At 60.4% G+C, this 16,947-nt stretch overlaps 1 protein-coding gene across 1 annotated transcript; it reads right to left on the minus strand.

Moving 5' to 3' along the window:
* Positions 1–150: 150 nt before the first annotated feature.
* FAM131C (family with sequence similarity 131 member C) lies at positions 151–16,697 on the minus strand. Its single transcript, XM_059137521.1, has 7 exons — positions 16,405–16,697; positions 5,780–5,895; positions 4,738–4,773; positions 4,394–4,487; positions 2,133–2,315; positions 1,777–1,887; positions 151–1,018 (listed from the first exon to the last, which is right to left on the minus strand). Exons 1-7 carry the CDS (start codon positions 16,424–16,426, stop codon positions 738–740), a joined length of 843 nt encoding a protein of 280 aa, XP_058993504.1. The 5' UTR covers positions 16,427–16,697; the 3' UTR covers positions 151–737.
* Positions 16,698–16,947: the final 250 nt, after the last annotated feature.

Here is a 16,947-nt window from a genome sequence, read left to right on the forward strand (position 1 = left end):
TCTTCCATGGGGTCTTTCCTGGCTGGGTGGCAGAGGCTGACTACCTGTGTGTGTGTTGGGTGGTTAGGGGCCCTCCCCTAAATCCCTCTATAACCCCCTTACCCCAGGGGCTCAAGGACACACCTTCCCCCAGAGACCAGGCCAAGTTCATCCAGGGTGAATCCACCACTTTAATGTCTGTAGAGAACCTTCTGGAAGGTGGGAGGAGGGTGCAAGGAAGGGAGCAGGGGCACCAGGGACAGGCGATCCTCGTGGAGGGAGCCGAGGAGCTTAGCTACCAGAGAGGCTGTCCCACCTCTGATGGGGACACAAACACAGAGGGAGGGGGGAGGACTGAGCCCCGGGGTCAAGGCAGGGTCCCCAGACCCCACTCCAAGTGGGTCTCCCGAGTCCTTCTGAGAGCGTCTGCCCAGGGGCCCAGAGGCTGGCTTCTCGTGGCAGCTTGCCCTGATGCCTGCTGAGAGTCCTCGAGTGGAAACCCCACAGGGGAAGGTTCCCTGCTGAGCCAAGTAAAGAAAGGAGAAGGGGGATTATGGCTCCCACTCCTGGGGCAGGTCCACGGAGGCACCGATTGGTCCACGGGAAGGGCTGGGCCCCCGTCCCTGCTGTACCCACCCCTGCCTGCCCTGAGGAGTCCAGAAATGCCCGGCCCAGACCCCAACATCCTGATACGCCTGGGCTGCCCACCGGGCAAGGTCACAGTATGAGAAGGCTCCGAGGCACACAGCCGCCCCCCCTCAGTTATAGAACACCTCGTCCTCCTCTGAGAGGGAGATGCTGTCCACCGAGGGGAGGGAACCCTGCAGATGGGCCCCACCCTCAGGCCCCAGACCCCGAGGCAGCCGCCGCTGATGCTCCTCTTCCAGGCTGGGGGGCTGGGGGCCGACAGCAGTGATGGGGGGCTCGTCGGGTGAGGGCCAGCCCTCGGGGGAGAGGCCAGAGGAGGAGAAGGCCAGAAGACTGTCATCCTGTGAGGGGCCACTCAGAAGACTGTCCTGCAGGTAGACGCTCTCCAGGTCTGGAAAACCAACAGGAGGGGTAAGGAGCGTGAGGAACGGAGTCCCAGCCCTGCTCCTCACCCTCTCCTGGTGCGTGAGGGAAGGTCGGGGACAGAAGACTGGTCTCCAAATCCTTTGTCGCTGCCGAGCTGTGTGACCTTGGGCCAGTCACCGAACCTCTCTGAGCCCCAGTTTCTCCCTGGGGATTACAGGGGTGGTGGAGAAAGCTGGAGTCGTTAACAGCAGGCTACGCTGCCGGCCTCGAATCCGGCGCTGGGAAAGCTGGGACAACCGCTGTTCTTCCTGTAAAATGATGGGCCTGTGGGTGTCACCGAGGCCCCGGGGCCAGTGAAGCCCCAGCAGTAACCTGGACTGGCTGTGCTTGGTATTAAGGATCAGATCCAGGCTCTGAAGCCTCTAGCTGTAACCTAGGGCAAGGTTCCTGGTGCCTCAGTTTCCCTTATCTGTAAAAGGAAATAATAACAGGGCCCCCTTCTTAGAGGTGTGGTGAGGAGGACGTGAAATGGCACAGGGCAACACCGAAGTGGGTAAGCACGTCATCCCCTAACCGGTTACAGCGCTCCTTCTCGCCTCCCCGCTTACGCGCATGCACTTGGTCGGCAGTGGGTGGGGCGAGGACCCCTTGCTCCCGCCCACAGATGCAAAAACCCAAGCTGAGACCGGGAGGGGCTTGTCCGAGGCCACCGTAGTTTGGAGGCTGGCACCCAGCCCCAGCTCTGTTCCACCCACCGCGCCCCGGCGCCCACCCGGGTCATACCCTGGAGCTGGACCATGTCCTGAGGGCTGTTCTCGAGGTGAAGCTCCTCGTCGTCCAGCGAGGACCAGGCGCTCAGCGTGGCCTCTGTGATCGCAAACTGCTCGGCAACCCCTGCCGGGGATGGGGGAACAGCCAGACCAGCTCAGCAGGGACGCGTCGGGGGGCGGGGGCGTTCAGCACCAGGATGGGCTGGCACCCAACACCCAACTGTCCATCTGGGCCCTGGTGACCAGACGGCTCCCCCGAATGCCTGTCCACCCATGGCCATGTCTCGACAATGCCCATGTGGCGACCCTCGGTCCCCTAAGGACCAGAGCCCCGACCAGTCCCCGTCCCCAGGCTCCCCAACCACTGACCTGCAGCAAAACGGGCCTCCCGCAGCTCATCGGGCAGGCGGCAGTAGTGCTCGTCCTCAGCGGGGGACAGCTCCCAGCCTGACCGCTGGGCGCGCCAGCCCTTCCACTCGATCAGGTGGGCCACGCGGCCACGTGCCATGGCCGTGGGCTTTGTGATGTGATCCTTGATGCTCTGCACCACTCCTGGGAGCATTGAGGGCAGCTGGGTGACTGCTCTGACATAAAACTCTGCCCAGGGGCCTGCCCCCCCCCCCCAGTCTCCCCGCCCCCCCACAACTCAGGCCCATCTAATGGTTTGTACCCTACAAGCATTCAGGCTCTGTACTCACCCCATGCCCCGTGTCCTCCCAGCCCCATACTCACAATGCCTGAATCTATCCCAGCAGGTCCTCCTGCCCAACCAGAGCCCACGCCCAGTCAGCACCCCACACCCTCCCCAAGCCCCAAGGCCCCACCTCACTTAGGTCCCCACCCATGCAGAGGCCCCAAGCCCTCCCAATATCCTACTCCCAGCAATGTCCCCCTCCACCTGGTGCTTCTTCCCAGACCTGCCCCGTCCCTCATTCCCCTTGACCAGGTTTAGACCCTTCTGTCCCAGAAGATCCACTCAAGGTCCACCCAGCCCTCTCCCTTTATCTATTAATTAACCAGTTCCGAGAGAGCACCCCCTTGTGCCAAGGCCAGTGCCAGCTCTGCTGTGCGGGAGACCTATGTGGGATGCAGCAGGCCAGGAAGGCTTCCTGGAAGAGGTGGACTGGGGTTGAGCTTTATAGGTAGGTTGGTGGTTTGCAGGTGTATGGGACAGATGGGCAGATGGAGGCAGAGATGAGACGAGGAGGAAGGCATGGCAGAATCTGGCATGATTCTGGGACTGCCGGGGATGGGATATGGGGGCCATACTAAGGCTGGGATGGCAGAAAAGGCTGGGGAGCCCATCAGGGGTGAGACTTAGGACTGAGAGAGGCAAGCCTAGGACTCCAGAGTTTTCCTTCTAGCAATGGGGAGCCACAGCAGGGTAATAAGCAAAAGAGTGGCAGGTTAGAGCCGTTGTTTAGAGCACCCCAGTTAGGGGATGGGGCCAAGGGTGGAGATGGGGCACCATCAGGAGGGATGACTGAAGGGATGCGGCGAGAGACAGGACAGGGGCTGGGAAGCGGGGCGGGGGGCCTGAAGGGCTCTTAGGAGTAGACTACCTCGGTGTGGAAGCTGACAGAGAAGACCGTCAGAAATGATTCAGCGTCTCTCTGAACCGAGGCTGAGCATGCCATCACTGGGGTCTCGGAGCCGTGAAGTGAGGACTGGCAATGTTTAAGAAAGGAAGCTAGAGACATAATACTGAGAAAATGGGAAAGATGGGAATGAGGAAGAAGCGGGGGGAGAACCCGCCACACATAGCCCCGAGCTAGGAGCACAGGCAACCAGAGGAAGCTCTGGAGGAGGCGGTTCGAGTGGCCCTGGCAGGGCAGGGGAGGCAGAGGGAAAGGGTGTTGGGTGGGAGAGAGTCAGGGCAAACACGGGGGAGGGCAGCGCGGGAAGGCCTGCGTGTGCCGTGGGGGACCGGGGCCAGATGCGGTGGCAGCCCCTGGACGCCCCTCTGCTGGCCTGCGTGTCCATCTCCCAGCTGCTGCCGCCTCCCACCAGCAGCCCTCTCCGGAGCCTTGCCCTTAGCTCACGGGAGTGGCCTCACCCGGAGATGCCTGGGAGGCGGGAGAGCCTTCCAGGAGCCACCGCTGACCAACTCGGTAGTGATACCCAACCCGCCACCAGCCTCAACGCTGCTCACCGGAAGTTCTGAGGTTTGATTCGTGCTCCTGAGCTCCCAGGGATGGGGCGGAGACAGAGTCCTCCTGTAGCCCCATCTCTGCTGAGCTCCTTCCCCTGCCCGGTCCTGCTGCCCTCACTCCTACAAGCTGCCCTTGAGAACGATCCCTCCATAAATCACCCGCACAATTCGCATCCGGGCTCTGCTTCCAGGGAAGCCCACCCATGGCAGGATGACGGGCAGACTGCACCTGCCGTGGAGGCCGGGAGGCCACGCCAGGCAGACTTCCGAAAGACTGGGTCCATTCCCTCACGGCTTCGAGCAATTCTACAGCAGGGGTGGGGGCCAGGAACCCTAAATCCCTCATCCCTGCAGAACCTGGCATGGAGCGTGGGTCCGGGAAATGTTGGTTCCCACAGGCTGCATCCCTTCCAGCCACAGCAAGGGCAAGGGACAGGCTGTGCTAACCCTGGGGCAGGGGAGGGACCCTGGAACCTACCCACAAGGGACGAGGTGGCCAGAGCTGCCACGTTGTAGTTGCTGGAGCAGGACCTGGAGTCGGCCAGGTAGCCGTTGGTGGTCTGGAAGCACCTCTGCAAAAAGGAGGGGAGGGGGGAGTAGGGCAGGGCAGACCTGCCAGAGGACATCTCCCGGCCACTACCGTCCCACGAAGCCCCCTCCCCAGGCGACCCTGCCACTCCCACAGGACCGTCCCACCCGCTGCTGTCATCAGGCCCCCTCCCCAGGGTGGCAGGACTGTGTGCCCGAGCTGGGGTCGCAGAGCAAGGGGCCACAGTGTCCGCGGCGGCTGTCTGGACTGCGGGATGGGCAAAGCGCACTGACCTGCCAAGGATCCCAACAGAAATCCATCTGTTTGTCCTATAATGAGAGGAGGAAGAGGGTCAGGCAGGGCCTGGCAGACGGTGCCAGCAGATGGCACGAGTCCTTGAGCCCCGGGTGGTGGGGGGGGGTGTCAGCCTTCTGCTGTTGTCTGAGGTCCGGGCTCTGCCTACTCCTGGTCCGGTCCCCCGGCCTTCCGTCACTGTGCAGAGAAAGATGTTGTGGTGCGGCGGGGAGCAGTGGGGGCTCCGCCAGGAAGGCAGCAGGTGCAGGGGGTAGATCGGACCTGGGTTCGAGCTTCGACTCTGCCCTTTCTACCTGGGTACCCTTAGACTAGCACCTTAACGGCTCAGGACGTCAGTTTCTTCCTCTGTAAGATGGTGATAAATGCCATTTATCTCAGGGATTGTGGTGATGCAAGTGACATGATAGAGACAAAGTATCCAGCATAAAGCTTAGCATGTGGTGTGTGTTTAAAAAAAAAAAGTTATGTCAACCAGTAGGTCCAAGTCACAACGTCTGGGGGTGGGGTGGAAATGATGCCCCAGGATCTGAGGCCCCTGGCAAGCTCTTCCTAAGGCATCTGGACAAAGAATCCCACTCTTGGGGTGCCTGGCTGGCTCAGTCCGCAGAGCACATGGCTCTTGGTCTCCAGGTTGTGAGTTCGAGCCCCATGTTGGGTGTAGAGATCACTTAAATAAATAAACTTAAAAAAAAAAAAAAAAGTACCACTTCTTTACCTTCCAGAAGGCAGGGCAGGCTGCTAAGTAGGAAGGTGGTGGGCTGGTCAGGGAACTTGTTATCTGCAAGGCTGAGGTACTTTGTGTGGAAAGACCTCCAGAACAGGACTCTCTTTTCTGGTCCTGGTCCAAGTCCCTGGATGCCCAGCCCGATTCAGACTTTCACCCAAATGCATACCAAACCTTAGGGGCTCTGATCCAAGGAGGGAAGATGGGAACAGTTGCGGCTCCCTGGGGAGCGCTGTAGGGGGCGTCCCAGGAACCAGCACGGCAGGTGAAGGAAAGGATCAAGTGGGACCAGTTACCTTGCCAGTGACATGGTCTGCAGTAACAGTGTGGGGGTGGCTGGAGGGCAAGTCCGGGTTCCGGGGGTCCGTGCCCTGGGGCATGGGGCAGTCCTTGTGGGCACTTGTGAACAGATCTGGAAATATGACGACAGGAGGAACTTAGGAACCCCCCCCCCCACAGCCCCGCACTCCCTACTTACCAGGCTTGTTCAAGCCAGCCCTGCCCAGCCCAGTACTGCCCAGCCCAGTAGCGCTGGGCGCTACTTTATGGCCACCAATGTCATTTTGTAGAAAACAAAGACCGTTTTGTAGAAAAGCAAGCCCTCGGCAGGCAGGGATTCCTGCCAGACCGCCTGCCTGGTGCCCTCAGTGGGAATTCTCGTCCATCTGTCTGTCCCTCCATTTGGTTGGTTAGCTAGCACCCATCCCTGGCACAGCCTACGAGCTCGCCTTCACAGAGGCCCTCAACTCCCAGCCCTGCCCAGTCTCACCCTCCACCTGCTCCACACCGGGACCCGCGGGGCTGCGCGTTACTGGAGAAGGTCCCCAGCCTCCCACAGGACACGGACCAGGGTACCGTCTACAGGTCTCCAGTTCCTGCAAAGTTTGCTTCCAACCCGGCTAACTACCTCACGCAGCTTTACTTCTCACACCTGCCACCCGGGCACCACAGCCTGCTGCTGGCCGCTCCCCCATCCCTCATGGAGGTCCAGAGCAGGCCTCACCCCATCACCCCATTCTTCTACCTGAAATCACTGCCCTGCCCCCATTTTGCTCACACCATCTGCTTTCCTTCCTGTGACAAAGGAAGAGCTGTCCTGCTCCATCCAAGACCAGCCCCCACACCCTAGAGACCACCCCCCAGCCTGACTCGCCCCCACCGGGGGTCCTGCCCCCTGTCTTCTCTCTTCGGGTCGTCTGCCCTTGTCTCCCTCTTGGCCACCAACGGCAGGTGCTGCGGTGTCTCTCCCCTCAGGACTCTCCCCTGCATCCCTGCTCTCCCCACCCATCCCGTGCCCCCCGCCCCCCCATCAGACCCTCACCTCCCAGCAGCCCCAGCATCTCCCATCCTTTAAAGACCTCAACCCTGCTTCCCCTCAGCTCCCTGCCCGCTCCTCTGCCCCCTCCCACACCACACTCAGAGTTGTGCCCAACCTCTACGCCCCCCCCCCCCCACACACACACATTTTCTCCTCTATCCTCTTCAGGCAGCCTTTCCTGAGACCGCCCCAAGACAGCAGGGACATCTCCTGTCTCCTCCCCTCGGGGCCTCCCTCCCCCTCAAGCCACGCCCATCTCCAGCTTCCCTCCCACCACCCTCCTTCGTGCCCCTTCTCTGCTGCAGCCCCGCCCCTTCTCTGCTGCAGCCCCGCCCCTTCTCTGCTGCAGCCCCGCCCCTTCTCGCCCCGCCCCAGGTCTCTCCCAGGACACCTCCTCCGTGTGCGGCTGACCCCGCATTTACCCCTGTGCCCCTGACTCTGCTTGAGCCCCCGAATGAAGAGCCAGCTCCCCTCACGGATGCCCAACAGGCGGCCGCCGTCTCAAGGAGACCCAGGTCCATCTTCCTCCTCTTCCCTGATTTTAGCAAATGATGCAACAGCCCACCCAGCTGCACCAACCAAAAAATCCAGTTTTCTCAGAACGCTGCCTTCCCCCAACCCCCCCCCCCCCAACCAGCAAGTCCTACTGGCTCTCTCCAACCTCCATTCCAGACCCCGCCCTCCCTGTCCCCACCGCTGCTCCCCACCTGGGGGCACCGCCCTCTCACCTGGAGGCCACAGGCTTCCCCCACTCCCCACACTCCTCCTCTGCACAGGGAGGATACAGGTCAGACTGCATCTTTGCTGAAAACCGGCCACTGGCTTCCTTCCACTGCCCTGGAGGAGGACAGCCAGGCCCCCACCAAGGCCTTCAGGGGCGCGCAGGCCAGCCTCCGTGCTGCTCCTCAGATGGTCCCCTTCCTGTCCCCACACTGGGCACCAGGCACTCCCCAACACGGTCAAGCTTTTGTGAAGTGTCCGGTCCCTTCCCTCATGGTGAGTGTGAGGCCGAGGGAATGGAGACCATAGCACAGGGAGTAAGCATCTATTTCTGAGGCATTCAGAAGTATTTGCTGAGCACCTACTATGTGCCAGGCGCTGTTCTGCACACGAGGAACACTGGCAAATGAGAAAGAGACTCTCGAGTGTCAGCTGCCCTCACGCAGCTGACATTCTAGTGAGAGTGACATTCTAGGTCATTCATTCACGGAAACCACCTTTCATTCCTTCACCTGAGGAGCACCGGTCTCCTGTCTTTACCGTGCAAGCATGTGGGGACAGAGGTGGGATTAAGTCTCCATCCCGGCCCTCCAGGAGCTCCCAGTCTGATAGAAACCAGCCTCAAAGCCCCTTATGCAAACACGAGGCTGACCCCAGGGGACAGCAGCACCCCTTCTCCTGGTGTGACGGCACCGACTCCTCATACTGACTGATGGACCTAAAGAGGAAGGATCCATGGCTCAGCTTTCTAGAGGAGGAAGCTGAGGCCCAGGCGGGCATGAACTACCCAGAGGCACCCAGCCCGTGGCAGACAGTCAGGGTCTGCGCCCTGTTACCCTGATGCCCAGGCTTACTCTCTTCCAAAGCACAAAAGGAGTTTTGATGAGTTCTGTGGGGGTCAGGGGCCACACAGAAGCACTGATAGAGGAGCTAGCTGGGCGGGCGGGGGGGGGGGTGCCAGGAGAAGGGGGGTGAGGGCAGAGGAGGGTGGGGTGTGCAGCTTGTACGAAATTGTGAGGTCCAGGAGACACGAGGAGCAGGGGGTCTGCACCATGGCAGGGAGGCGAGGCCGCTGCAGGGCACTGGTCCCAGCCAGCAGCCTGTCCTGCCCTGGATGCGGGCTCCCAGCACCCTTCCCCGGCTTCGACAACCCGCGGGCAGAGCTGCAGGAGCTGAGCATGGAAGCAGGCAGGGGATCCTGGGAAGGAGAGGCCAGCATCCCACACCCTCACCCCGCCTTGGGTCGGATTCTGCACAGCTGGGGAGAGATGGCTGGGACGCAAAGGGGCAGTGGAGCGGCCTGTCTTCCCTCCCCCTGCACAGCAAGGACGGTGACGTTCTCAAGGGACACTAAGGAAGGGGCCATGTTTGAGTTTTGCGGGTGCCCCCTAGGAGGGTTGCCTGCAGGGCAACGGGACCCCAGATCCCAGAGGCTGGAGGGTGGGCAACTTTAGAGGGCAAGGGAGTTGGGCAGGGAAGGGAAGAGGTCAAACCAGGTCAGAGGTCCCATGACAGGGGTCCTGCTGCAGGCAGGCCCCCCAAACAGCCTCTGAGAGAACTCACACATGCTAACCTGGGGCCCGTGGCCCCCCTGCCCTCTCATTTTCCACTACTCTCCCTCTTGCACTCCAGCCACACTGGCCACTCAGATATGCCCAGCACACTCCTGCCTCAGGGCCTTTGCACTGGCTGTGCCTTTCCTCCAGCAGGAACTCCATCCTCCCATAGAGCTGCAGGCTCACTCCCTCACCGTATTCAGGTCTCTACTCAAACTTTAGAACCTCAGGGAGGCCTCCAGCCACCTTGTTTAATGGCACCCGTCCTTTCCTATCTCCTAATTTTCCATCATTCCTTCTCTAAAGCGACATTCCTTCTTTACGTTATTATGTGTCTGTTTCCTTGTTCACCATCTCTCACCAAACCATGAGCTCACTGAGGGCTGGTCCTCATCAGCTTTAGTTGCCACCATAGCCCTAGCACTCCTGCCACAGGGCCTGGCACATTGCTCATTTTTGTTGAAACTTTGCTTCAACAGTGAGCCAGTGGTGGCTAACAGAGACCATCAGAGCTCCAGATAAATAAATGTATCTTGGCCACTTTTTCTCAAGTTCCTCAGGCCAGACCCCAAGATGTCAGAGGAGAACGGGACCTGGAGAGGAGGGAAGCCAGCAGTCCTGGCTGGAGGGCTGAAGCGAACACTGAACAAGGTATGGGGTGGAAGTCTCTGTTCACACTGGACTGGGCTTAGGATCCCTAAGGGACACCAGAGAGTTCTGAGAGGGGCCTGGAGACTCTTACCAGCAGGCAAGTGAAGGAGTCTGAATGAGCCTGTCTGAAACAGGGCGGGAAAAGGCAGGCAGAGCCAGGACTGATGCCCCCATGCCCTGAACTCGGAGCTCTGTTACCCAGGAACCGACAGCAGTGTGGGCTGAGCCGGGTCTTACACACCGGGGCTTTCAGCTCATCTGGCTCCTCACCCCGAGTCCAGGCTGTGCGCCCTGCGTGAGTCCTGCCCCTCCCCGAGCTTCAGGGTCTCCAGGTGTACAAATACCAGGTTCCAGCAGGGGAGGGGGATGTCCTTCTGTGGGTCATTTAAGCCACTTACTAGGTCATGTGTTTAAAAAATAAAATAGAGGGCTCCTGGGTGGCTCTGTAGGTTAAAGCCTCTGCCTTCATCTCAGGTCATGGTCCCAGGGTCCTGGGATCAAGCCCCGCATCGAGCTCTCTGCTCGGCAGGGAGCCTGCTTCCTTCTCTCTCTCTGCCTGCTTCTCTGCCTACTTGAGATCTGTCTGTCAAATAAATAAAATCTTAAAAAATAAATAAATAGAATAGAATTGAACAGAAAATACCAGAATCTATTGAGGAGTCAGGTTAAGTATTGTTTCACGAAACTTCAGTTTAAACCGCACAGGCCCACATGTGCCCACACACATGCGGCGAAAATGTTCTAAGCGTGTGCTGGGTCATGACGCAAAATATATTCCTACGGGTTCTAGTCAAAAACGTTTGAAAGTCACCACTCCTAAGATTCCAGCGCAGAAGCCGGGGCCCGCCGGGGTGCAGGCAGACGGGTGCTGGGATATTTCTAGGGCCCCTGGCCATCCCTAAAGCTCCGTGGACTGCGGGCCAGGGAGTGAGGGGAGCTGAGGCCTGATAGGCAGTGTCAAGGGCCTGGAGCACACAGGACTTGAACAAGGTCATTGGTCAAGGGGGACTTGGAGGACTGCTGGCTCTGAGCCCCTCTCCAGCTTTCCTGCCCCCCCCACCACCTCAGTTGGGGTGCAGGAGCCTCCGCCAAAGCTGCCTTCTCCCCCGAGGACTTGGGCCCTGTGATGTCACGGGCTGGTTGCCATGGAGACGTCAGGTAATGGAGCAGCCCAGGGTGAAATCACAGGCTGCTCTTCGCCCAGCTGGGACGGGCAGCCACGTCACCAGCAGCAACTGGAAAAACACAGTGTTTCGTGTGGGCTGTGGGCTGTGGGTCCCCTGAGGGGACCCCTGGCCACTGCTCCTGCGGGTACCTCCTTCTTCCTCTGTCCACACCCTACTCCTCTGACCTCAAGGTCTGAGGCCCCTTCTCAGACCTGTCCCCTCCCCCATCTCCCCCAGCCAAGGCAGTGACAAGCCTCTGGTTGCCCTGGCAACTTGGAGGCCTTCTCGGTCCTTCAAGGAGAGGACTGTCACCCAGACATCTCCTGCATCCCTCTGCCTCCAAGCAGGGCGCTCTTCTGCCGACCAAGGATGCTTGCCGCCTTCTCCCTATCAGCAGCTCCCTATCTGCTGTAGAGCCCAACCACCCAGACAGCTCCTCCTGATGTCTCCCCTAAAGCCGTCTGGCTGCAAAGCACCCACCCTGTTCCTCTGGTCAGTCCACAGCTCGGTCCTCTCTCCCCTGCCTCCAGGCCACCTAGTCCCTTTTGCTGTTCTTTGGTGTTGGGAGTCCCAGCCCGACTGACACACTGCGGTTGCCATCTGTCCCCAGGGTGTCTCCCAGGGCTCTGCACCCCAGGGGGGGCAGGGAGGGCCCCAGGTTAACCCTGTTTTTTCCCAGCAGCCCAGACAGGGTAAACTTCTCCTTGAAAGCACATAGTAACAGAGCAGCAGCCTGGGTCTGAAGCCCCTCGCTCAGCCCTGGGTGTGCTGGTGGCCCACCGAGGTCCAGGCCCTGTCCCTGCCTCTGAGGAGAACACAGCGGGCCCAGTGTTCCTTTCACAGTCCCTGCCCTGGGTCTATCCCAGCTTTCCGCTTCTAGCCCAGGCTGTGGGCGTGTGGCCCAGCCCCTGTGAGCCGCCGAGGGCTCTCACCTGTGCAATGAACCTGCCACCCCAGGAAGGAGCTGTTGGAGGATAAAGCCCCTGACCCAGCAGGTGCTCTGGAAACTACAGCCGCTCCATCCCTCTCCGCTCCCAGATCTGGTCCCCTTTCTAGACCACAGGGACAGATCTCAGTCCCCCTGGGAGCCCTGCAGAGGGAGGACACCAAGAGTGAGCCCTTGGCCTCTCTGCCTGGTGAGTCACTGACGTGACAGCAGGCCGTCCCGCTGAGCTTGGCAGAGGCTTGGCCTCGAGTGGACAAAGGGCCCTCCTGCTCCCTGGGGCACGTGTTTATAGGTCACCAGGCCCACAGTGGTAACTTCATCAGAGGGCTGATGGGGGTCAGTTTCTATCCCCAACCAAGGATAGAGGGAGACAACAGGCTCTTCTCCTGGACCTTCCACATACCTCAGCTCCTTTCTCCTTCCTTTGCTGTCTTGGGGCTCAGTCTCTTTGACGAGCTATCCTAGAGCCCATCCTGCTCTAGCCTCACCTCCTCCAGGAAGCCTACCTAGACTGGCCTCCGCTGTATTAGGCCACCAGCAGCCTTAATGAGCAAGCTCCGGCCTGCAGTGATTTGTTGCCACCATTTATTGAACACCTACTGTGTGTCGGGTACTGTCCTAGGCCTTTTCATCCATTATCTCTTGTTTAACCCTCACTAAACCCCATTATGCCCATTTTTAAAGATGGGGAAACTGAGGCTCAGAGAAGTTAAATCACTTCTCCAAAGTCACCAGCTAATAAGCAGCAGAGATGAGGTTCAAACCTGATCCAGTCTGAAATTCCAAAACTTGCGCTCAAACCACTAGCCAGTACTGATCTCTTCTTCAGGCTGTTTTTCTCTGTGTGTGTGTGTGTGTCCATGTCCGTGTCCTGCCTCCCCCACTAGACCACCCCCTGGGACAAGGTTGTGTCTGTCTTCTCAGACAGTGCATTCCCCAAGGTCAAGATCCCATCTACTCCTTCCTCAGTCTCCCCCAGTGCCCGGTGTCAGACTGCTCACTGGTTCTGCAGGGGTGAAGGGGAGACAGTGCAAGGCGGCTGGGAAGACATCATAGTCGGTGGGCCCTGCGTTCTGTGGGGTGCTCTGCCCAGTTCCCTCAGAGCTGGAGCCTTCTTCCAGACATAAGAGATGTCTGACCTTCCGAAAAAAAGACTTCCCCAGGGCCCAGGGCACTGAGACCCCCACAGTGAGGCCAGGAGGCTGATAGGTTGGTTGGAGGACAACCCTGGGCGGGTGGAGAGGTTCTCAGGGCCAGGGGCATGGGGCAGGCCCTGAGAGACTCTGGAGCTGGAGAGAGGGGGCTAGATATTAATTCCCCTGCTCTGTGCACATTGTTACCTGCGGTGGCAGCAAAGCCCCAATCAAATACCAACCCTGAGAGTTACTGCAGAGGGCAGCAATTCGGAGCACTGGCCGTGCACTCCTGCCTCTCTCTTGGGGGTCGCATCTGAAAGCAAAGGGCAGGGGCTCCCTGCTCAGGGGCTAGGCTAACACAGACCTGAATTCAAATCCTGCCTCTCCGTGTCCTGGCTGTGTGACCTCAAGTAAGACCCTTCCTGTCTCTGAGCCCCACGTCTCCCCTCCCAGGGTTGAATGAGGATGAACTACATCGGAAGAGTAAAAAGGCTCAGCCTGGCCTAGGATAAGCCTCCGACAGGTGGTAACTTAATAGTAGATAATGAATGGGGTGCCTGGTCGGTTAAGCGTCCGACTCGAGGTTAGCTCAGGTCATGATCTCAGGGTCGTGAAATCAAGCCCTGCATCAGGCTCCGCGCTCAGCACAGAGTCTGCTTAGCCCTCTCCCTCCCCCCTCTGCCCCTCCCCCGATCTCTCTCTCAAATAAATAGAATCTTAAAAAAAAAAAAAAAAAGTAGACAACAACACAAAATAGCTCCTGGAAACAGCATGTGTCATCTTACTCTGGTCCCCGTCACTTTCCCCAAGTCCTCAGCACCTCAACTGCCTGCCATGAGGCATCCGTGAGACAGGATGGGGCTGGAAGCCTCCGTGTCCTCCCCTTTCCCAGCTGAAAGGGGCTGGCTTAGCTGCCGCACAGAAGGGTAATAGCAACAAATTTAAAATGAAAGAAATAGCTAAACATGCCAAGTACCGGTCTGAATGCTCTACATGAATTAAGTCCTGTAATCCCTGCCCAGCAATCCTACGACATCGATACTGATATTGGTCCCATTTTAGAGATGAGAACACTGAGATACCCATTCAAAATGAAGTAACTTGCTGAGGTCACAGAGCTAGGGAATGGCAGATGGGAACCTAGGCTGGCCGGCTCCCGAGTCTGCACCCCTAACCTCTCAGGCCCTGCACAGGGAAGCGAATTGCCACCCCAGGCTGGCGTGGGGAGGCTCTCCAAGGTGTGGCCTGTACCTGGGGCCCAGCGTCTGGCTAGGGCGGCCCCAGTTGGCTGCAGACTCAGAGATCAGCACCAGCAGGAGGCTCCCAGTCCCTGGCCTGGCTTTAGGGCTGCGCACCAGGCACAGGGAGGCGCTTGGAGAAAGGAGTGGTTATTACCACCGGCCCCCCTGGAAGCCTGCAGCTGGAGAGGAGCAGGTCAGGCGCCCCCGGCTGTGGGCCGGGGGTGCAGTGCAGAGGCTTGGGGCACAGGCCTGGCTTTTTACAGGTCACTCAGCTCCCCCCCTGCCCCTGCTCCGTTTCCCCGTTTGTAAAACGAGGACTAGGACAGCTCCTACCCCAACTGAGCTGATTGTGCCTAAAACGTTCCAACCAGTCCCTGGCAAGCCGGAAGCAGTACTGGTGACAATTGCTCTGACAGTGTTAGTGACAATCAGAGGGGCATGTGCCCTCCACGTAGTGGTCCAGTCACTGAGATCATGGTTGTCCTCTGCTCCAGTGTCCTGTCCCTTCTTTAACCTTTATTCAGCTCTGCCTGCCGCAGGGACGGTAAGTGCCGCCCCCTCAGGAAGGAGACAAGGTTCGAATACACAACTAGATCTGGAGGTGGCACTTGGGGAGCCCAAGCCACAGAGGGAAGGACGAAGGAAGTCCCCCTTCTCAGTCTGTGTGACCTCAAGCAGGCACAGCAGAGGGTGCTGGCCCTGGTGGGGGGTGGGGGGCGGCCCAAGGACCCAAGCACCAGCCTGACCTTGGCAGGCATCTCTTCCTCCCTGGCCTCGTACTGTGTTCAGTGGGTCTGTGGCTCACAGGTTGGGTCCCCGGTACGGGATGACCAAGTGACAGGGAAGGGACACTGTCACCAAGGAAATACCCTATCCCAGATGCCCAACACCCAGAGCCTGTCCAGAGCCTTTGGGTTTCTGGAGACACGCTAAGAGCCTGTCAGTCCTAAAGAACCCTAAATACTCTTCCCTCTTAAAACTGTCTTCCCCTTTGGCAAGCTGTGGGTCTCACAAGGGCAGGGGCTGTGCTAGACTTGTCCCCTCTAGATGCCCAGCATGTACACAGCACCTGGCACACAGTAAGTATCATGCTAATATCAGCCTGATGAATGAGTAAGTGAACAAACCTCACACAACCTAACTCCCACCCATGATGCCAGCCCGACACCCTCCTGAGACATCCTAAGCCACTTACCCAAATGTCCCACAGGGACTGGTGGGCCCCTGAGAGGCCAGAGGAGGGCGGGGAAGCGCCCAGTGTCCCTCAGCACAAGCCCCCCGCCCCCCCAAAGCCTGAGCAGCACCCCCCCCCAGGCCTGTTCATCCCTCTACAACTGAGTAAGTTTTGGGGGTGATGGGTGGGGTGGCAGCCCCCAAGGTTGGGGGTCAGTGGGTTTGCCGAGCTGGGGTCAAGGCCTCAGTCACCTCTACCCCCAGTCCCCCTGCTCTGTGTAGGACTCCACTGCCATTCCCAAGGGACAGCCAACTCCAACTCCTGGGGTGCCACCTTGGGCAGTACAAGGGGAGAGCAGAGGGAGCCAGGGCAAGGCACCGTTGAAAGCTCCCAGGCAGAAAGAAAGGCCCAGGAGTTGGCAGACACACGGCTCTCTCTGTCCCTTCCTGTCCCCTGACCGAGGATGGGGGTGGGGTGGGAGTTAGGAATGAGAGTGGGGGAAGGGTTACCTTCCATAGAACCTGTTCCTCTCCATTAACCCACTGCTGTCGATGGGGTTCGGGGACTCTGAAGACAGCGCAGGGGGTAAGGGGACAGAAGTGGGGGCGCTGAGCAAGTCAGGCCTGTGTCTCGGGGGAGTGTGGGAAGGACAGTCGGCTGCTTCTCCCGGGGCCGCCACCTGCCCTCCAGAGAAGCCAGGAACGGCCAGAAGCTTTCCTCCCCTCCAGAGCACGCGACAGGGGGCGTGTGGCTGCAGGGCTGGAAGCGACCCCGCTTCCTGCCCCCGGCCTGGGTGTGGCTCCAAGCCCGGCGGGAGATGCGGCGACCTCCCTCCGCTCTCTCTCCGCGCTGCCACCCCCGTCCCCTGTCCTCCCGGGGGCACCGTGTCCCCTAGGTCTCGGTGGGGGCGGGAGGGGGGCGTGCTGCCGGTTGGGGAAGGCCGGGTCGCCCCCCAGCCGCAACCCCCAGGCTCCTCCGGGGCCCCACCCCCACCCGGCCGGCGGCCCCCTCACCTCGCGACACGCAGGAGCCCATCACGGGGCCGCGAGGCCGGGCCGCTGCGCCTCGGGTGCTTCGGGCCGCCGGGCGCTCATGTCTCCGCGGGCCCGGGGCTCACGCGCGGCGCCGGCGCGGCAGGCGGGCGGTCGGGCCGGGACAGGGGCTGGGGCTTGGGCTGCGGCTCCCTCCGCTCGGCTCCCCGCCGCTCCCGCCGGGTCGTCCCCGCCGCCTCCCGCGCCGCGCCCGCTCCTACCAGCCGCGGGCAGCACGGCGGGCGGGGGGACCCGGGGGAGCGCTCGCCCGGAGCCCCGGAGCCCGAGCCGCGCGCAGGCCGCCCCGCCCCTTCCCGGGCCCCTGGCGCCGCCCGCCCTGCGCACCTGTGGCCGCAGCCCGGGCTGGGGGGCGGGGTGAGGGGCGGGGGGTCGGAAGGGGTGAGGGGCGGGGGGCGGGGCCCTGGGGCAGGTTGAGGAGGGCTGGGAGGAGGGACCGAAGGGGTAGGGTAGGGAGCAGGGAACCGGGGAGAGGGGAGGGATTCTCTGGCCCTCACTTCTCCTTCT

This window comes from Mustela lutreola, chromosome 10, assembly GCF_030435805.1.
Source record: "Mustela lutreola isolate mMusLut2 chromosome 10, mMusLut2.pri, whole genome shotgun sequence".
NCBI lineage: Eukaryota > Metazoa > Chordata > Mammalia > Carnivora > Mustelidae > Mustela > Mustela lutreola.

Coding starts and splice junctions, on each gene's coding strand:
- FAM131C (XM_059137521.1), bottom strand. CDS start 16,426: ATGGGCTCCTGCGTGTCGCGAG. Junction 5,896..16,404: donor GGGCTCCTGCGTGTCGCGAG/GTGAGGGGGCCG, acceptor TCATATTTCCAG/ATCTGTTCACAAGTGCCCAC. Junction 1,019..1,776: donor GGACATGGTCCAGCTCCAGG/GTATGACCCGGG, acceptor TTGGTTTTCCAG/ACCTGGAGAGCGTCTACCTG.